The sequence below is a fragment of the Schistocerca nitens genome, chromosome 7 (assembly GCF_023898315.1).
Source record: "Schistocerca nitens isolate TAMUIC-IGC-003100 chromosome 7, iqSchNite1.1, whole genome shotgun sequence".
NCBI classification, from domain to species: domain Eukaryota; kingdom Metazoa; phylum Arthropoda; class Insecta; order Orthoptera; family Acrididae; genus Schistocerca; species Schistocerca nitens.
The window spans coordinates 585,267,957-585,290,527 of record NC_064620.1 but is presented as its reverse complement, the minus strand read 5'-3'; the positions used below and the strand labels follow the sequence as shown (position 1 = coordinate 585,290,527).

The following is a 22,571-nucleotide window of genomic DNA, read 5'->3' as shown; positions in this document are numbered from 1 at the left end:
GTGAAGGTAACATTCAAAGGTGAAAATCTCGTCCTTCAAAAACCATTACGAGATACTGGAATCCAGGTTAGTCTTTTATTTTGTTGTGAGTGACAAATTAATAATGTACCAAATAGGTTGCAAAAGGGAAATTCAATTGCTGCACATGTTAGAATATTAGAGAAAATGGTTACAAGCTTTTAATCAGCTTTAGAATATGATTATGAAATTCCGATGAAATGAGAAGGAAAATTAACCCAGAATAAAATGTCCAACAAACTTACTGCAATTGTTGCATTTGAATAAATTACAGTGGAAAACCCCTTGTGAAGATGGTACAAATGGGCATCACTAGATTGTGGGATGAGCAAAAGATTGATAATTGGACTGAATAGTGATTGTGATCTATTATTTATGTATTAGTTGCTGTTTGTACATATGACCAGCACCCTAGAAGATACTGCCATCCACGTTTCACTGTCGCTCAAGCACAGCTCTATGGAAATTTGGAGAGGGGGCAGTGACCCGGCTTGGCTGAGAATTATGAGTGTGTGGAGAGGAGTGTTGAATAGGCAGATATTTTGTTGTGCAGCCAACCATGGGAATGTATAATGCATACTTTGGCTTTCTATGAACATCTGCCATGTTTAAACTGCAGTTTGCTGGAATCCACTTTCACTCTGAATTGAACCGACTTCAAAATTGGACAAATACTCAACAATAGCACACGTGTCTGCAGGAGACGCTAAAGTCTAGATGGGATCTAGTGGCATACTTACTTATTTCGTACATTGAGTGAGGCGGCACAGTGGTTAGCACACTGGACTGGCGTTCAGCAGGATGACGGTTCACTAAGGGCCACCTACACATTTCTGTACAAACTAAACCAACTAGTAAACAGCAGAACTTACATTCTGACAATCACCATCTTTCCTCCCATACAGCCTTGGCATCCCAGGCAAACGTATCTGTTCAGATGCTGACTCTTTTCAGCAATACACCACCATTCTTGCCTCAGCCTTCACAGGATGTAATTACCCCATTAGTGTAGTTCTGAAGCTGATTTCCTGAGCCGTCACATCCAATCCTGGTACTGTTGATTCCTGCAAAAACCAACTTGGACTACAGCTCTTGTCACTCAGTACTATCGTGATCTTGAATGTATTAATCAACTACTTTGAAAAGTATGTGACTTTCTGTAATCATGCTCTGAAATGAGGTCCACTCTGACATTTTACCCACCACACATAGAATAGCTTTAAACACCCCCCCCCTCCCCTCCCCCTTAAAAAAAAACACCCATGGGCTGACTATGCTCCTTCTGCACCCATTTCCCTACACTATTGCTCCTATCCTTGTGACCATACCTACTGTAAGACTTGCCCTATGTACCCTCCTACCACATCCTATACCGGCCCTGTAAATGGCAAAAGATACACCATCAAAGGGAGAGCCACCTGTGAAACAACATGTGTTGTATACCAGCTGTTATGTAAACACTGTTCGACATTCTGTATTAGTATGACCACCAAGTTACCAGTTATGGTGAAAGGAGCAAAGACAGAGAGTGTATACTGACAACACACAATTGCCTGTTGCAGAGCTTGCTCTACACCTTGACAGTAGTTACCTTGGTGCCCACCTCGTCACAAGTGTCATCTGGACACACACACACACACACACACACACACACACACAAACAAACAGGAGCAGGCAAGACTCAGTAATCAGTAACAATATATTCTTTCCATATTGTTATTAAATGAGTGAGTACACCACTCAAGATTAATTAGCAACATAGTGTTGAGTTTTTCCAACAGGAATTAAGAAGCAGTTATTGAAAACGTCCATCATAACATATCAGAGCATGGCCAAAAGACGTAAAAAAAGTAAGAAAGGATACTTATTAAATTATTACATACATACATTGAAACTAAAAAAAAACTAACTCCGTCTACAGGCCGCAAGCGACCCATCGGGACCATCCGACCGCCGTATCATCCTCAGGTGAGGATGCGGATAGGAGGGGCATGGGGTCAGCACACCGCTCTCCCGGTCGTTAAGACGGTTTTCTGTGACCGGAGCCGCTACTATTCGGTCGAGTAGCTCCTCAATTGGCATCACGAGGCTGAGTGCACCCCGAAAAATGGCAACAGCACGTGACGGCGGGACGGTGACCCATCCAAGCGCCGGCCACGCCCGACAGCGCTTAACTTCGGTGATCGCACGGGAACCGGTGTATCCACTGTGGCAAGGCCGTTGCCCATACATACATTGAACAATCTAAAATACTACAGACACTAGTCGTTGTCTTGAAGGGGAGAAGGTGGCAGACATCATGAAAATATCTAAATATTGTTCTGTGTATTTCTTGCACAAGAAATATGATGCAGGTAAACAAACAGAACAGCAAGGAGGTCACAAAGCTGTTTGTAGCAGGAATTATGTAGGCTCAAGGGATGGCATGGAAGCTGCTGGTATGAAACTCATTTTCCCTTAGGTCTTTGCGAAAGTATGGAGTAAGATACACACAATATTCAGGAGATGGAGATTCTAGTGCTTTCACGAATGTAAATGAAAGTCAGCCCTATGTAAAAGACTGTACTATTGTAAAACAGGAGTGCTTAGTTCATATTCAGAAGAAGATGGGTGGATGACTCGGATGACTTGTTGCAGATAATAAAGGCACGCTACTAGAGAGGATGGGAAGCCACTGGAAAGTAAAAAGACACTAACAAAGAAGAGAACTGACAGCCTGCAAGTCCATTATGGTGATGCAATTAGAAATAACCTCACAGATTTGGATAGTATGAGGAAGGCAGTATGGGCCATTTGGTTTCATTACTTGTTGACACACTACCATCTCAACATGGCCTATGTTCTAATGAATGGTGCAAAATTCTGAAAAGCAAGGAAAGTGGGGAAGCTTACAGCCATAAAAATAACCTCATTTATGTGGTTGCAGTGCCCATTAAACCAACTTTTTGAGCACTGTTTTCACCAGAACTGCTAGAAGAATGCGGAACGCAAATGAAAGTTTCAGTGCTCTTATTTGAAAGATATGGCCAAACACTGTGTTTCAAATTTGATAGTGAAAATTTCTGCTTTGGAAGCTGCAGCAGTATTTAATGGTCGGAATGTGGCAAGACCTTCCATCCTCAGTAAGTTGGGCTTTACAGCTGGAGCCTTTACTGAGCAGATACTGCAGGTCATCAAAGAGCAGCCAATCATGAAGGCCGAGACTTCAGTACAGAACATAGAAAAAATTGCTATGCAAAGGACCAGAGGAGCTAAAAGAGCTGCAGGGAATGAGGAGGAAGAACTGGGATATGGGTATGGGCAGTATTAGCAAAGTTGTGATTTTTAAAAATTTTAAAACATTTCATCCAAACTTTTAAACTATATTTCTGCAACTTAAGGTTTTCTCCATTCAGGAACATATATACCAGAAACTATTGGAAGGATTTTAGTGAAATTCGGCACACCTATTCTTTTATATGGAAGCAATATTTAAGTGGAACAAAATTTCAGACATTTTTGTGGGAAATAATACGTGGAAAATTTGTCCATTAAAAATGTTCAAATCCAAAATGTCAGAAAATAATACACTGAAGTGCCAAAGAAACAGGTACAGGCATGTGTATTCAAATACAGAGATACGTAAACAGGCAGAATATGGTACTGTGGTTGGCAACTCCTATATAAGACAAGTGTCTGGTGCAATTGTTAGATTGGTTACTGCTGCTAAAATGGCTGGTTATCAAGATTTAAATGAGTTTGAATGTGGTGTTGTAGTTGGCACATGAGCAATGGGACACAGCATCTCCGAGGCAGCCATGAAGTGGGGATTTTGCCATACGAGCATTTCATGAGAGTACTGTGAATATTAGTAATCCAGTAAAACATTAAGTCCCCAACATTGCTGCAGCCAGAAAAACAACCTACAAGAACGGGACCGACGACGACTGAAGAGAATGTGACACAAGTGTAACCCTTCCGCAAATTTCTGCAGATTTCAGTGCTGGGCCATTAACAAGTGTCAGCATGCAAACCATGTGACACAAGTGTAACCCTTCTGCAAATTTCTGCAGATTTCAGTGCTGGGCCATTAACAAGTGTCAGCATGCGAACCATTCCGTGATACATCATCCAAATGGGCTTTCGGAGCAGAAGGCCCACCTATGTACCCTTGATGACTGCACAACACATTGGACAATTTATGACTGGAAACTTGTTGTCTGGTTGGACGAGTTTTGTTTCAAATTGTATCGAGTAGAGGGACGTGTACGGGAATGGAGACAACCTCATGAATCCATGGACCTTGCATGTCAGCAGGGGACTGTTCAATGGGGTGGGCGTGTGCAGTTGGAGTGATATGGGACCCCTGATACATTTAGAGATGACTCTTGACAGATGACACATACTTCAGCATCCTGCCTGATCACCTGCATCCATTCATGTCCATTGTGCATTCTGACAGACTTGGGCAATTCCAGCAGGGCAATGCGACACCCCACACATCCAGAATTGCTACAGAGTGGCTCCATGAAAACTCTTCTGAGTTTAAAGACTTAATGCTGGCCACCAAACTCCCCAGACATGAACATTATTGAGCATATCTGGGATGCCTTGCAATGTGCTGTTCAGAAGAGATCTCAATCCCCTTGTACTTCTGTGGATTTATGGACAGCCTTGCGGGATTCATGGTGTCAGATCCCTCCAGCACTACTTTAGGCATTGGTCAACTCCATGCCACATCGTGTTGCAGCACTTCTCCATGCTGGCGGGGGCCCTAAATGATATTAGGGAGGTATACCATTTTCTTTGGCTCTTCAGTGTAGAATTAATTTACCGAAAAGTTAATGCACTTAATTGTACATTTATTAGTGTAGATTACTTTAACATAGAAAAAATTTGCCAAATTGACCTGAAAATAATGAAAAAGTGTACCTTAAAATAATAATGTAAGAAAAAATTCAAAATTATCTTACAGCATTAAAATTTTATTAAAAATTCTGTACAAAGTATTTAAAGCACATTGGATCCTATATATAAGTGTGCAAAATTTCAGTGAGATTGAATAAATAATCTCAGAGATGTGGATTTACGAAGATATCAGTGCAAGACTGCTATTGTCTCCCCTTAATATAGGAGGGAAGTCTTTGTACTATATATGTTGCAGGTATTGATTGAAAAAGACAGATATATGTTCAGAGGGTGCTTTGAAGCCAGCAACTATGGAATGGCCATGATGGAATGATTTTTTAGATCTTAGGAAGAAGGTAAAAGGTGGGATTGCATGGTTTGAGTGGAGGTAAGAAGTTATATGGATTGAGGTGTTAGTCCTTGTGACAGGCCTGAGGCTTTAAGGAGGGACTGTAGGTCGTTGGTATCACAGGGATGCCATTTCCCAAAAAACTCCATAATTTTCACTTTTCTTCCTATTCTGCAGCTGCTGCATACACTGTACCCTTTAAATGAGATAACTCTGTTATTATTTCGTCAGAAGCGTTATGGGTGTCACAAATTGTTTTATTTTTTTGTAACACATTTACTGCATTGTTAAGTCAGGAGAAATTCTGAGGCTCTTCTGTACGGTCCTCCAGTATCTTCTTCGCCGAAGTACTGCGATGCATGTTAACCTGTCTCAGAGATAGTCATTGCTTCTGTAGTGATGAAGTATTCATCAGACTTGATGTAATTCACAAATAGTGCCTGCTCTTCAGGTAGATTCTGTTCTTTGTCATTAGGCAAAATATCATCAGTATTATCATTCCCATCACAATCATCGACTTCATTTCCAGATCAAGTTTTTCAGAAACAGTTCCGAGTGGTAATATTCGAGACTGTGCCATGAAGCTGCGACATAGTGCTTTGCCTATCAGGAAAAAAAACAAATCCATTAATAGTTTCCCAACAGTGTCTTTTGGCTCTGGTAGTACAGTAAGTAAAAAGTTGCAAATAAAAATTTAACTTGTAAAGTGCATATTTTCATTTCTTCCCTTCCTCCAACGTTTACATACTTGATACCACTACAGGAGCATTTTGCAGTAATGCAACTTGAAATTATATGTTACTCAAAGTTCAAGGGGCTGGAGTACACTTGTGCAATTCATTGTAAAGTATTCCACGGTCACTTTTCTCAAATAGGGATTAAGGGGAGGATGTAGTACACACCTGTGTACAAACAATAAAATCTTCCAGCCTGCTGCACCCATTTTAGCATCGATCCTTCAAAGCCAGCTTTTGTTGTAATCCACAATTTCTTGTTATTATCGTATATTGTGGGAAATGTGACATTATGTTTAAAACGGAATGGCTCAGCAAATTTCCCGATCTTAAGTGGGATGCATCTTCTCACTGCTATCACTGTTAGCTCAAAACTGTTACATGTTGTTTACTTTGTTTCCCTCCAGGGCAGTTCTTGCCTTTGCTGAATTGCAGTTAGGCATTACACTGTAAAACAGGACCATCTCATCGACATTCGAAATGTTTGGAGGAACATATTGGGACATTGTTTCTTACAGACAGGTTTCTTTCCACCCTCGCACTGTTTCAGGATCGACACTATTGATTTCGCCACACACATTCGGACAACTGATACCATCTCTAACCTTAAATCTATGCAGCCAACCTGATGAAGCATTGAAATTTTCTGTACTGAGTGAGACTGCCAATTCTGCTGCATTTTCACAAAGCATTGGGCCACTGACAGGAATGCCTTCTACTCTATGTTGCCTGAACCACTGCAACAAACCATTTTCATCTACATCTTTGTATTTCTTGCTCTGAATGCTTATCTACTTACTAGTAGAAATTCCGAACACACCTGCATTGCCTTCAGTTTCCTTTACCTTCACTATGACAGAATTTAAGGTAGATGTAGCAGTATCCACTTTCATTATATTACTATTTTCATGAACTGAGCATAATATTCATAGTTATTACGCCATAGCAAGGCTTTTTCATCTTTCTTTCGCTCATGCTACCAGTTCTCAAGGTCATCAGAAATACAGCAATTATGGTACTGTAGCACATACAGTAGGCCTAAATAAAACAGCTACCGTTAATATGTGGGGTACTTCACTGAGTGCAGGTTAACTCATGAGCTGTGGTGCACTTTTGGATTTCTAAGGGATGCACAAGAATTCTTATCCAATTGGGCCCTCTGCTGGCTCATCAAAAATCGTGTAACTTTGGGAAAACAAATGATAGTTACACCAATAACCAATCTTTCCTATGGCTGTCACCAGTGCCATAACCAAAATTTTCATACTTTATACTCTTTTATATTGTAAAGTATATCTACAACATCCAATTTTTGTGATGATTGTATTGTCATAGTTAACACTGTTGTTAATATCTCGGAATATGTAAAACAATCTCAAGTTATGTCACATTAAAAATTAAGCATTAGTGAGCTGCGAGTGCTTGCAACAATATGATTTTCTAATTGGCAATACAACACAGGGCACCGAAACTGTATCCCCTCCTCTTGCAGTACCAGGTTAATAGGCAAAATATACTGATCCCCACCCACTTCTGAAACCAGATGTCATAACATGCGCACGTGTGTGCGTTTTGTCTAGTCTGATTAACAGCTGTTTGGCAAAAAGCTTTATTTTACAGTATTTTTGTTGGCCTATCTGTGACTCAGCATCTCCGCTGTACGGCGAGTAGCAACTATCCTTTTTATAACATTGTCATTATTCCATCCATTTTTCCATTGTTTGAAACTAAGATCTCATATTCTGTTTCTTGAAACCTGCTTGTCCCAGGGAGTTACCCTCAAAGGAGTAACACCACTGAAAGTCCCTGTTTCTGGATGCAATCCTACTGTACACCATCCTCTTACAGTTTCAAATACAGCACTCTCTTTCACGTACCCAGCTAATCTGTGACCTATATACATCACTGCCAATTTCCACTCCACCAGACTTCTCTTCTGCCACAAAATCCTGCAGTTACCTGCATCTCAAGTTCTGTTGGATGGTATCCGCTGCCAAGCCAACTTCAAACTACAACAATAGGCCAGGCCTAACCTCAGAAAGCTGTCTTGCCTTCTCCTAAAATATCTCAACAGTGGTGTTTCCCTTCCTGCCCCTCTCCAGTTGCCTAAACAGCCGCATCAATAATGACCTCTACTCTCCTACAAAGTGAGCTTAGTCAACCTTCTTAACATTCCCCACCCTTCACCACTGCCTTCCAGAGCAATGGTAACTTGTGACCTAATAACCAGCTACAACAGCTCAGCATTCTCTGCCTCGTCTATGACACTCTCCACTCCTGAATTATCTATACTATCCAGTGGTCTCACTTACATCCCTAAAAGTACATTTACTTGTGCTGATTTTGGTGAAGAACCAACTTCCTTGCACACTTAATTTCAAATGGAAATATCACTTTGCAATCCAATCCCAAATCCTTTCCAACAGCAAACCTGACACTGAACTCTGTCTTCAAAAGTTCTGACCCCAATTCCAATTTGATCCACCACCACTACCTCAAAATCACCCCTTACAAACATTCAAAGAATGCCTAAAATCCAGCACTGCTTCACAACCCTTTCTCAGCTCCCTACAACATACCCTAACTTGTCCTCTGCAGAACTCCAAGCTCTTTGTTCCCCAAAACATAATGACATCAACATTATCTTCCTGGCAGACAAGGGAACTACCATTGTGGTACTTGACCAGCGGGAGTACACTAATTGTCTGACAACTCTATTGACAGCATCTACCTCCAACTGACATACAGACACTCCTTAAAACCTCAGGTCCCTCACAGAAACTAACATCTTAGTCCATAGAACTTCTTACCCCATCCAGAACACTTATTACCATCTTTTACCTTCTTCCTAAGATCCACAAACCTAATCTTCCTGGCTGCCCTATAGTTACTATCTTCAAAGCACACACTGAAGGTACATCTGCCTTAGTTGGTCAGTACCTGAACCTAATGCAAAGATTCCCCTTCTATGTTAATGACACCAACCATTTCCTAGATTGTCTGAAATTTGTCCCCATCCCACTCCCATCACACACATTGCTTATCACCATTGATGCCATCTCCCTCTATACCAACATCTGCTATGTACATGGTCTGCCTGCTGCTGAACATTACCACAACCAGTAGACACCTGATTCCAAACCTATGATATCGTTCTCACTTGCTGTAACCAACTTCATACTTACAGACAACTGTTTTACATTTTAGGGACAAACATATCAGAGGCACAGCCATGGGACAACCTTTTCATAGGGTGCTTGGGTGGGACTTTTCTTCAATCTATAAGCCTTCAGCCCCCTGATTTGGTTGAGATATATTGATAACATCTTTTTCCTGTGGACCCATGGTGAGGCTGATCCGTTAAAAATTTTGCCATCTTCAAATACATTCTCCCAATTAAATTTCATGTTGCCCTTTTCCAAGTCCCAAGCCACTTTCCTTGAGTCGACCTCTTTCTCACTGAGGGTCAGCTAACGCTTCTGTACTCATTAAACCAACTATTGAATAGCAGTTCTTACATTTTGACAGTTACTATCCTTCCGTGTCAATTGTTCCCTTCCACACAGTCTTGGCATTTGAGACAAACTTATTATTTCAGATGCAGACTTTTTTCGCCTCACCTTCACTGGAGAGAATTACCCCACTAGCCTACTTCACAAGCTGATTCCCTGGGCCATCACATGCAGTCCTGGTACTACTGATCCCTCCAGAAAACAACTTAGAGGTACAGCTGTTGTCACTTGGTTCTATCCTGGTCTTGAATGTATTAATCAGCTATTTCGACAAGGCTGTACCTCCTAAAATTATGCCCTGAAATGTGGTCCATTCTGTCTTGACATTGTACCTACCACATCTGGAGTAGCCTTCCTTAGTTTCTGTAAATTTCGATTTCTTTTTACCTACGTCTTTGGTTGGTTCCAGATATGTTTATACTTCTGCTGTTAGGATACTCTGGTTTAATATAACATTTGCTTGCATCAGGCTTCCACAGGATGTGTGCTATTATTATTATTATTATTATTATTATTATTATGTAGTCAAACTGCTTGTGCATACATTCTTCCAAGCTTTTCCATGTACACAGTTTTATTTTTTCTCTTTTTGAAGCCCATACTAATCGTCAACAGATCATTTTGTCTCTGGAAATGTATGATCGTCTTGCCTCTCTTCATTTTTCTAGCTGAGAGCCAAATGTTCCACAGCTTTGTATACCATTCCGTCTCTTACCACACAACTGAAATCTCTTATCATGACGGCAATTGCTGATTCTTTTGTTTCTTGAATCAAGATGTCACTAACCTTTGTGTCATTCAGTTTTAATATGTGCTTGAATGAGAACAGTAGTTAAATGGACGCCAGCAAGTCAATTTCTGCAACATTGTTACTTGGCAGGGGTGATTTGTTGGTGAGAACACTAAGTTTAACAATGGAGTCAAATTTTGATTGTACTCACACTTTTCATCACTCATTTTATCATGGAAATCTATACTTCATTTTTCCACTTGTTTATGTTTTATATCACATAAGTGTAACATTTACACTGTACAGGGATTTCTTTGCGTGGACAGATCTGACTGACAGAATATATCTGAAAAAATCATGTAATGTTTTAGAGGAATGTAACTAATTATTATTGCCTGTTTTTTATGATTTGTTAACAAACTGAGTTATCACCTGCTATCGGTCATTTAAGGGACATTAGGAAGGTCCATTGGTTGCTGTGAACAGTTCCTTGCAACCAGTGGCTTACATACATCTTTCTTAATCTGTAATGCCTAAGATTAATTTTGGAGTCTAATGTTTTAGTGTTCTTATTAGTTATTAATTGTTAGCCAGAATAAGTTAAACGTTCAGTGTTTTTATAAAATATTAGATGTTGGTGTGTTATTGGCATGTGAAAGTGACGTGTACCCACCTACAACAGCATTTTAAATCTAATTGCAGTTGTCAGACACATTTAAGGAGAATTCTGGCACATAAATAGTACAAAACTCACTTTTTTATTCTGAAGCACTGTATTTCGAATCATAGTGAGAGAGTGGTGGGTCAATCTAGGTGCATCTGTACACAGTAGTTACTTAAACAAACAAGGCCACTTACATTCCTTGTTATTACTTCGCATATGGAAGAACTTACTTCTCAGCATTATTAAACCCAGTAAATGAAACGGAAATCCTTTCTAGAAATGTTGATTACACTAAATACCTTTTGTATACAATTCTGTTGTTTACATTTAGTATGGACTTTGGGGTGATTGGTGGGTACATGCATTCATTTCTTAAGAGTAAAATAGATATATCATTCTGTATTGCAGTCTTGGATTAGAACATCTCCTCGAGTTGTTTGAACGGGAGCAGATAACTCTTGACATTCTGGCTGAAATGGGTCACGAAGATCTCAAACAAGTTGGTGTAAGTGCTTATGGGTACAGGCACAAACTTATTAAAGGGATTGATAAGCTGTGTGCGAGTGCTGGTGAGTATTTATTCATTAGACTTTTTAATAAATGCAGTCATGATTGCATTTAAGTTGTTCATTTTTATTTTTATATGACCGGTTTAGATAATTAAGGGATCATTTCCAGATCTTACATTCCTTGAAGACAGCAGTGTTCTCCACACCTGTACAGGTACCAACGGTTCCAGTTGTTATCAAGGGTTGTAAGATCTGAAGATGGTGTCTTAGAAGATCGAAATCGGTCATCTAAAAGTAAAAATAAACAACTTAAATGTGATCACAACTGTGTTTGTTAGTTAATTTATAGTATTAATCAGTTTTTCTTGGAACAGTCTTCCAAAAAATTTCATTACACTTTATTTTATTTTGTTTTGTTTTACATTATTCCACTAACATTATCTGTAATTTCTCTTAGGGTCACTGTGGATGACTCCTTCAAATCCTGGCACTCTATTGGTTGATCTTCTAGTTGAAGACAAAGAATTTCTAGCTGTTGAAGAAGAGATGCAGTCAACAATTAGGGAACACAGAGATAATGGTCATTCTGGTGGAGTTTTTTGTAGATATAATATTGTCAGGGTAATTACCCCTTTACCATAGTAATTTAAATACCTTATTTTCTGAAAATTCCTTCAAAATTATACCATCTTCTAACTACCTTTCAGTTGTTTGTATTTAAATCCTAACTTAATTTAGTGCGTATGACGGGCATTTGCATTTGAAGGTAGTTGACTTTTAATATACAAATATTTTAATTTCAGATTCAGAAAGTGCAGAATAGAAAGCTCTGGGAGAGATATTCACATCGACGGCAAGAGGTGGCTGAAGAAAATGTGAATCAGCCTAATGAACGAATGCTTTTTCATGGATCACCGTTCATAAATGCAATTGTACAAAAGGGCTTTGATGAGCGACATGCCTACATTGGAGGCATGTTTGGTGCAGGTATGTATTCAGCAGTGTATTTTTAAGAGTATTAATATTGGTTATGGGATATTAGAGGGATAACACACCTTTAGAAGTGTTGCCAAGTTTCTTATGAATTACACACTATATGATCAAAAGTATCCGGACACATGACTGAAAATGACTTAAAAGTTTATGGCGCCTTCCATCAGTAATGCTGGAATTCAATATGGTGTTGGCTCATCCTTAGCCTTGATAGCAGTTTCCATTCTCGCAGGCACCTTCAATCACGTGCTGAAGGTTTCTTGGCGAATGGCAACCCATTTGTCACGGAGTGCTGCACTCAGGAGAGGCATTGATGTCGGTTGGTGAGGCCTGGCACAAAGTCGTCGTTCCAAAACATCCTAAAGGTGTTCATAGGGTTCATGTCAGGACTCTGCGCAGGCCAGTCCGTTACAGGGATGTTATTGTCGTGTAACCACTCCTCCACAGGCCATGCATTATGAATGTGTGCTCGATCGTGTTGAAAGGAGCAATCGCCATCCCAAAATTGCTCTTCAACAGTGGGAAGCAAGAAGGTGCTTAAAACATCAATGTAGGCCTGTGCTGTGATAGTGCCACACAAAACAACAAAGGTTTCAAGCCCCCTCCATGAAAAACAAGACCACATCATAACACCACCACCTCCGGATTTTATTGTTGGCACTACACACATTGGCAGATGACATTCACCGGGCATTCGACATACCCCCACCCTGCCATCGGGCGCCACATTGTGTACCTTGGTTCATGATTCCACACAAAGATTTTCCACTGTTCAATCGTCCAATGTTTATGCTCCTTACACCAAGCGAGGTGATGTTTGTCATTTACTGGCGTGATGTGTGGCCTATGAGCCGCTCGACCATGAAATCCAAGTTTTCTCACCTCCTGCCTAACTGTCATAGTACTTGCAGTGGGACCCGATGCAGTGTGAAATTCCTGTGTGATGGCCTGGATAGATTGCTGCCTATTATGCATTACGACCCTCTCCAACTGTCTGCGGTCTCTGTCAGTCAACAGATGAGGTCCCTTCAGTATCACATTGGAAACAGTGGACTTAGGGATGTTTAGGAGTGTGGAAATCTCGCGTACAGGCATATGACACAAGTGACACTCAGCCACCTGACCACATTCAAAGTGGAGCACCCCATTCTGCTCTCTCACAATGTCTAATGACTATACGCAGGACCTGGCGGTAGGTTGCAGCACAATGCACCTAATATGAAAAACATATGTTTTGATCACATAGTGTACAATACCTACTGAAACTCTGTTGGTCACTTATTACAGCTGAATTATAAGAATCCACCAGGCTTGAGGCTTCTTAAGTGAACAGGAGGAGACTTGTAAATTAAACTTAATACACGGTGAACTTCAGTTACTAAATGAATAAAGTTTGATGTTTTTTTTTCTGCTCCATAGGTTATTGTAACACTCTATGTACTGAGACCCCTTTATACTTTCAACAAGAAATCAGTGGACAGATTGTTTTGTAGGTGTCTCTTTAATTCTATTAATGTTAATTCCAGGGTGTTTCCTTTGATAAGGATGCAACTAATTTCCTTCTCTTCCCCCCCCCCCCCCTTTCCCCATCTCTCTCATGATCTTGTCATCAGTAGTATTTTAAACCATAACCTTCCTCCCTTTATTTTTCAAGCTGTTCTTTCCTGTTCCTCATTGAACTTAAGGCCACACCTATAACTGATTGAGCTCCCCAAGGGCCTCACCACTCTTTGAAGAGTTCTCGCTTGGCTACCACGGGCCCCTAGTCTTTGCAGCATCTTTTCCTGTCTGTGCTGCATGTCTACCCTTTTCCTATTCCTTTTTCTCTCCCTTGGGAAACATGTCTGTGATGTTTTTGGGAATGTGTTCTGCATTTTCAGTAGCCTGACCTCAGAACAGTTCATTTCACTGTTTTTTCATTCCGTTTTCCTTCTTTGTTCCCCTTCTCCTATCCTTCCTCTGCTTTGGCATTTGAGGTTCCTCTTTTTATTCTTCCTCCCAGTGCGCTTCTGAAGGCTGGCGCACACGTCTGGCACCTGACAGGTGACTGCGTAACGCGTAATTGCCAACCCCGGGTCGACAGATAGGGTTCGCGTGTACCTCCTGGTATAGGCCAGGCCCAGGGAGGGGTTATTGCCTGAGCTGTTACTGGGGAGTGAACACTCACCTAACGTGGGTGAGCCCACCTCTGAGGACCCCCTCCTCCCCCATCCCAGTTGGAAGGAGCACCATTGGAGACGCTGGCAATCTTGGGGGATATTCTTGCAATTAGCCAAACATCTTCTTAGTCTACATCACAAAATGTAAACGGAATGAGGCTAACAAATCATAGACCCTCCCATCTGCACCTCAGTTCCTTGTTGTTTTGCATATTGAAGACTCAGTCCTTTGCTATGGTAAATACATTTACTATTCAGTAAGGTGTTGATGCAGTTGCTGGCGCTGTGAAAGCCTGCTCTCATTTACGCAATGGCTTTTTTCTTTTGGAGACTACTTGTGATTCTCAAGCACAATAACTACATGCGACTTCGCTCCTCCACAGCTATCCTGTTTGTGTCGAGACCATAAAATGCTGAATTCTTCATGCGGTGTTATTTACACTAGGCTGCTCAATGGTCTGATCAAGACAGAAATCCAGGCTTACCTTTCTGATCAGGGTGTCATTCCAGTCCATCAGGTGATGAAAAGAGTAGACGCATCCTTAGTGCCCACACGCACTCTTTTCTCACATTTGTTAGAGTTGCGCGGTGTGAAGTTATCACGGTCTGACCATAGATTCTGAATCCGATGTGTTGCTACCATTCTCATAGCTACAACCACACTCCCAATTTCCTCTTGACACCTGGTCAAACGTGTAATCTGTGATAGGGATGCTCCTGAGGGCATCTGTCAGCCTCCTTCTCCATGCTGTATCAACTGCAATGGCGACTATGCAGCCTCCTCTGGAGATTGTCCCAAGTATCTCGATAAGCAGGCCGTCTAAGAGACCTGGGTGAAGGAAAAAGTGCCTTACTCTATTGCTCACAAGATGTTGGCTAGTCAGAAACCCTGTGTTTTACCATCCAGCACTTAAAGTACTGTTCTTGCTATCTCTTGCACCATGAAGGACATGGCCACACAGACATACAGCCTCAAATTCAGCATCGCGGTTGTAAAATCCCCCATTGCCATGGTAGCATCCCCGTCACCTTCTCCAGCAGTGCAACAAGCCACTAAATTTTCACCTCATGTGGCGAAATCATATGCTGCCCAACCAGTGGGTTGGAAAGGACAGAAGGAGTGCTCCCACAGAGACATTTTATGTCTCTCCAGCCAGCAAACATCTGAATCGTGATCTGTCAACTGCAAAGGCTCCAAGAAATCAAACAAAGGCAAGTGGTCTTCTTCTTCGCCAACCGGGAGATCCTCTTCAACGGTGCCGCCGTGTAGTACCCTATCCAGGCCGACCTTCGTGTCGTCATTGTGCACTGTCAGCTATTTGTCTGCCCTAGATTCTGCTGACTGATCAGGGGGGAGAATGCCAATGCCTCTGTAGATCTCATGGAGCAGGATCCTCTAGCCCATGCACCTTACAGCAGAGCATCTTCGAAGGCTGGCACTCAGCAGCCGCCGAGGTGACACTCCTTCATTTTTTTCCCTCCTCCCCTTTCCTCCTCATGACTCCAAAGGAGCATATGCTCTCCTGCAAAGGAACATATATGGCCTGAGATCCAACAAGGAGGAATTACAGCTACTGTTGGAATTGCAGCGTTGACTTGCTCTCTGCCTCCAGGAAATAAAACTGCGTCCTCATGACCACTTTGACCTATCGAATTTCTTTCCAGTCTGTTTGACAACCTCCCTTCACCCCTCCGAGGATGGCATTCCCTTTCATGGGGGAGTCATGCTGCTCATCCAGAGAACATTCATAGGCGCACCATCTCCCTGAACACCCGTCCGCACACTGTGTCCAAATTTTTCTTCCTCACTGCACCTTTTCCCTTTGTACCATTTACATTCCTCCATCATTCGGTGTCACCATGGCAAACTTCCTCCAGCTTATTGAGCAACTCCCTCACCCCTTTTACTGCTCAGTGACTTCAATGCGCACCATTTCCCTTGGACTCTCCCAGAACCTGTCCAAGAGATGCCCTCTTGGCTCACCTCAATCAACCCGACCTCAACTGCCTTAGCACTGGAGCACCCACATACCTTTCAGGCTCCGTGCACACCTATTCCTATTTGGACCTCTTTCTGCACTGCCAAGCTGGCCCGTCATCTCGAGTGTCCATTCTCTCTGACATGTACTCGAGTGACCATTTCCTGTGCCCTATCAGTTAGCTGAATCCTACTCCACGTTCATGCAAACCCAAATAATAGCATTCTAAGGTCACCTAGAGGATTTACTCTTCCCTGGTGACCTTCGATGAATGACTTTTCCCCAGTTGTGGTGACCAGGTGCAGTACCTTACCTATGTTATCCTTGCCGCCACAGAACATTCCATTCCTCGCACTTCATCCTTACTATGCCGTGTTGCAGTCCCATGGTGGACTAAGGGATGCCACGACACAATTCCCGCAGAGGGGACATGCTCTTCACATTTTTAATCATCACACTACAATGGCGAACTACATTCATTATAAACAGTTGTGTGTGCACTGTCATCTCATTCTTCGGGATAGGAAAAAAAGCTCGCTGAATTTCATTTACTACTTCTTTTAACAGTTCCACTGCATCTTCCGTCGTGTGGACCAACCTTCAACAGCTCTCTGGGATCAAGATCCATTCCCCAATTTTCATCCTGACAGTAACAGATGATGTTGTAGTAGACCCTATTGCTATCTCAAACACCTTGGGCTGCTATTTTGCAGAGATTTTGAGCTCCACCCACTATCACTCTGCCTTCCTTCATCAGAAACAAGTGGAAGTAGCTCAATCAATACCATTCTCTTCTTGGAATTGTGAGTGCTACAATGCTGCTTTTACTGTGACGGAGCTAGAACATGCTCTCGCTTCATCCCGACCCTCCACCCCAGCGCTGGACGATGTTCACATTCGGATTTTGCAGAACCTTTCTCTTATAGGCAAGCACTTTCACCTTCATATGTGGAGTCGCATCTGGGCAGAAGGCATGTTCCTCAGATGCTGGCATGAAGCCACTGTCATACCCATGCCTAAGCCTGGTAAGGACAAACACCATCCTTCTAGCTGCCTCCCCATTTCTCTCGCCAACTGTGTTTTCAAGGTGATGGAATGTATGATTCATGCCCAGCTGGTGTTGTTACTCGAGTCTCTCAATTTACTAACCACTGCACAATTTGGATTTCGAGCACGCCATTCTGCAGTTGACCATCTCTGTCACATTGTCAATCCATGTCATGAATGGTTTTCTGTGGAAATGCCAGACTGGCTGTGTTTTTCGATTTGGAGAATGCCGACAACACCTGCTGGAGGACTGGTATCTTACATACTCTCTACACGTGGGGCTTCGAAGCCACATTCCCTGTTTCCTTCAGGAATTTTTAAAAGACTGAGTTTTCCAGGTACATCTGGGTTCTGCCTTGTCAACACCTTTATCCATGAAAATGGTGTGCCTTAGGTTTTTGTCCAGAGTGTCATTGTCTTTGCTGTTGCCATTAACCTTATTATGGCCTGTCTCCCTCCGTGCATCTCCGGCTTCCTCTTCGTTGATGATTTTGCTATCTATTGCAGTTCTCCATAGACTTGTCTCCTTGAATAGTGTCTTGTGTGTTGTCTTGATCAGCTTTACTCATGGAACATTGATAATGGCTTTCGCTTTTCCACTAACAAAATTGTATGTATGAATTTCTGATGGCGCAGTAAATTTCTTCCACCGTCTTTACGTCATGGGCCTGTTGCTCGTCTGTTCATTGAAACTAAGAAATTTCTGGGATTCAGGCCTGATTGGAAACTTTCTTGGTCTTCCCAGGTGTCTTACATGGCCACCCACTGTAGGCTGTCCCTCAGTGCCTTACGTGAACTCTGCGGTACTTCCTGGGGAGCAAATTGGACCACCCTCCTCCATTTGCACTGGTGCCTTGTCTATTCGGCATGTCAGTCCATCTTACGCCATATCAATACAATCCACCATCGTGGCACCCGTTTGGGCATTGGCGCCTTTTACTCTAGCCTGGTTGAGTCTGTATACAGAAGCTGCCAAACTACCAGAGTCATACCTCTGTGATTTTCTCCTCAGCAGATATGAATGCTGTTTGTCTGCCATGGCTGGCCACTCATCCTATGCTTCCTTCTTCGATGACTCCTGTGATCGCCAGTGTGGTGTGTGTCCCTCTTCTCTGTTACCTTCTGGAGTTTGCGTTTAGCTATTGCTGTGGCTGTGTAACTTCAGCTACCTGCCACTTTCCCAATGGGTGTGAACCCTACACCACCGTGGCTTCATGCGGCAGCCAATGTTCACCTTGGACTTCATCTGCTTCATAAGGACACTACTTAGGCTCACTCTGTTGCCAAAAGTTTCTCAACCTCACAGAACTTAATGGTCGGACTGACCATTTTGGATGTGCCTTCGTCATTGGCATGATGTTTTTCGATATTAGCTTCCGGAACACGCCTCAGTGTTTCCTGCGGAGCTCTTCGCTCTGTATCAGGCCACGCAGTACATCCAGCGACAGGTGGTTTTAAATTGTGTCGTTTGCTCTGACTCCCTCAGTGCCCTTCTGCGCCTTTGTGTGCTCTACACCGTCCATCCCTTATTCCAATGGGTCCAAGAATACTTTCACCTGTTCGTTCTTGAAGGAACCAATTTGAAGTTTAATGGGTCCCTGGTCACGTCGGTCTGACAGGAAATGAGGCCGCTGATGGTATTGCCAGGGCTGCAGTCCTCATTCCTTGAGCCGCTAGTTCTTCCATTTCCTTCTATGATCTCTGCGCTGCTGTCTGTCAGCAGGTGGTGTCACTTTGGCATCACCAGTGGTCTTCCCTTCGTCACCGAGCGAGGTGGCGCAGTGGTTAGCACACTGGACTCGCATTCGGGAGGACGACGGTTCAATCCCGCGTCTGACCATCCTGATTTAGGTTTTCCGTGATTTCCCTAAATCGCTCCAGGCAAATGCTGGGATGGTTCCTTTGAAAGGGCACGGCCGACTTCCTTCCCCATCCTTCCGTAATCTGATGAGACCGATGACCTCGCTGTCTGGTCTCCTTCCCCAAACAACCCAACCCAACCCCCCTTCCCTTCATCGGAACAAACTCCAGTGGATTAAACCTCTCCCAGTGGCTTGGCCGACCACCTCCCAGCCCTCTCGCTGCAAGAAGATCATTTTAACTAGATTGCATATTGGGCACTGTCGTTTTAGTCATCGCCATTTGTTATTTGGTGAGCCCCCAATACTTTTCACTCATTGTCATCAGCCTTTGATGGTTCACCATTTTCTGACAGAAGGGCCTTTTTTAACCACTTTTGTTGTAATTTATGTATGTCATCTGAGTTATCAGCTGTTTTAACAAACAGAGCAGAGGTTCTCGACCACGTCTTACTTTTTATTCATCATAGTAATGTGGCAAAGGACATTTAATCTTTAGTTCAAGACGCTCATTGTCTTTGACGTATTTTAAGGCACTTTCTCGAACAGAAAGTCTCTGTTTTCAGCTGTCTTTCTTTCTGTCGATTGAATTTAACATGTAGTCACTTTTAACTTAATGGTTCAAATGGCTCTGAGCACTATGGGACTAAACTTCTGAGGTCATCAGTTCCCTAGACTTAGAACTACTTAAACCTAACTAACCTAAGGACATCACAAACACCCATGCCCGAGGCAGGATTCGAACCTACAGGCCAACCGTAAATTAGAACAGCATGCCACCCTCCACCTCAAAAAACTATCCAATCTCCTGGTTTCCCACCTCCGGAAAGGCAACTCACTCACCCTTCACAACCTTTCCAGCAAACCTCAACCTCCTCTCATTGCACTCCAACCCAGTCTCTCCCATCTACTCAATCTCCCACTTCCAGCTCCACTCCCTCCAAAACCTCAAAATTCCAATCAACACAACCTGGAACCACAACGCCCTAATTCAGTAGTTAACCTTTCCTCCAAACCTCTCTCCCAATCCGAAACCTCTGTCCTATCCAAAGGCCTCACCTTCAGCCAAACTCCCAGATTCAACCAAACAGCCCTCGTCAAAGATTTACTGTCCTACACTCGTACTCTCTGCTGGAAATATCACTTTGCCACGAAGAAAAATGATCCTAATCCTACTCCTAATGATCCAACTCCCCAAGACACCATCCAAATTGAACCCTGCTTGGAACAGTTCCGTCCTCTGTCGCAGTGGGACCCACCTCCTCTTCCTCAAAATCACCCTCTCCAAACCTTCCAGGAATTTCTGACTTCCAGCCTTGCATCTCAATCCTTCTTAAAAAACCTTAATCCTACTCCCAACATCACCACTGCTGAAGCCCAGGCTATCCGTGATCTGAAGGCTGACCGATCCATCGTCATTCTTCCGGCGGACAAGGGTTCCACGACCGTGGTACTTGATCGTCGGGAGTATGTGGCTGAGGGACTGCGTCAGCTTTCAGACAACACCACATACAAAGTTTGCCGAGGTAACCCCATTCCCGATGTCCAGGCGGAGCTTCAAGGAATCCTCAGAACCTTAGGCCCCCTGCAAAACCTTTCACCGGACTCCATCAACCTCCTGACCCCACCGACACCCCGCACCCCTACCTTCTACATTCTTCCTAAAATCCACAAACCCAATCATCCCAGCCGCCCCATTGTAGCTGATTACCAAGCCCCCACAGAACAGATCTCTGCCTACGTAGATCAACACCTTCAACCCATTACATGCAGTCTCCCATCCTTCATCAAAGACACCAACCACTTTCTCGAACGCCTGGAATCCTTACCCAATCTGTTACCCCCGGAAACCATCCTTCTAACCATTGATGCCACTTCCTTATACACAAATATTCCGCACGTCCAGGGCCTCGCTGCGATGGAGCACTTCCTTTCACGCCGATCACCTGCCACCCTACCTAAAACCTCTTTCCTCATCACCTTAGCCAGATTCATCCTGACCCACAAATTCTTCACTTTTGAAGACCAGACATACCAACAATTAAAGGGAACAGCCATGGGTACCAGGATGGCCCCGTCGTACGTCAACCTATTCATGGGTCGCTTAGAGGAAGCCTTCTTGGTTACCCAGGCCTGCCAACCCAAAGTTTGGTACAGATTTATTGATGACATCTTCATGATCTGGACTCACAGTGAAGAAGAACTTCAGAATTTCCTCTCCAACCTCAACTCCTTTGGTTCCATCAGATTCACCTGGTCCTACTCCAAATTCCATGCCACTTTCCTTGACGTTGACCTCCACCTGTCCAATGGCCAGCTTCACACGTCCGTCCACATCAAACCCACCAACAAGCAACAGTACCTGCATTATGACAGCTGCCACCCATTCCACATCAAACGGTCCCTTCCCTACAGCCTAGGTCTTCGTGGCAAACGAATCTGCTCCAGTCCGGAATCCCTGAAACATTACACCAACAACCTGACAACAGCTTTCGCATCTCGCAACTACCCTCCCGACCTTGTACAGAAGCAAATAACCAGAGCCACTTCCTCATCCCCTCAAACCCAGAATCCCCCACAGAAGAACCACAAAAGTGCCCCACTTGTGACAGGATACTTTCCGGGACTGGACCAGACTCTGAATGTGGCTCTCCAGCAGGGATACGACTTCCTCAAATCCTGCCCTGAAATGAGATCCATCCTTCATGAAATCCTCCCCACTCCACCAAGAGTGTCGTTCCGCCGTCCACCTAACCTTCGTAACCTGTTAGTTCATCCCTATGGAATCCCCAAACCACCTTCCCTACCCTCTGGCTCCTATCCTTGTAACCGCCCCCGGTGTAAAACCTGTCCTATGCACCCTCCCACCACCACCTACTCCAGTCCTGTAACCCGGAAGGTGTACACGATCAAAGGCAGAGCCACATGTGAAAGCACCCACGTGATTTACCAACTGACCTGCCTACACTGTGATGCATTCTATGTGGGAATGACCAGCAACAAACTGTCCATTCGCATGAATGGACACAGGCAGACAGTGTTTGTTGGTAATGAGGATCACCCTGTGGCTAAACATGCCTTGGTGCATGGCCAGCACATCTTGGCACAGTGTTACACCGTCCAGGTTATCT

General features: G+C 43.3%; 1 protein-coding gene across 4 annotated transcripts in view; it reads left to right on the top strand.

Moving 5' to 3' along the window:
* Window positions 1–22,571, top strand: part of LOC126194647 (poly [ADP-ribose] polymerase tankyrase-like) — a 282,846-nt gene that overhangs the window by 221,176 nt on the left and 39,099 nt on the right. For all 4 annotated transcript variants that reach the window (XM_049932830.1, XM_049932829.1, XM_049932828.1 and 1 more), the window contains exons 14-16: window positions 11,303–11,463; window positions 11,861–12,024; window positions 12,207–12,390. In XM_049932830.1, coding sequence (XP_049788787.1) covers window positions 11,303–11,463; window positions 11,861–12,024; window positions 12,207–12,390 — 509 coding nt within the window. The remainder of the gene's footprint in view (window positions 1–11,302; window positions 11,464–11,860; window positions 12,025–12,206; window positions 12,391–22,571) is intronic.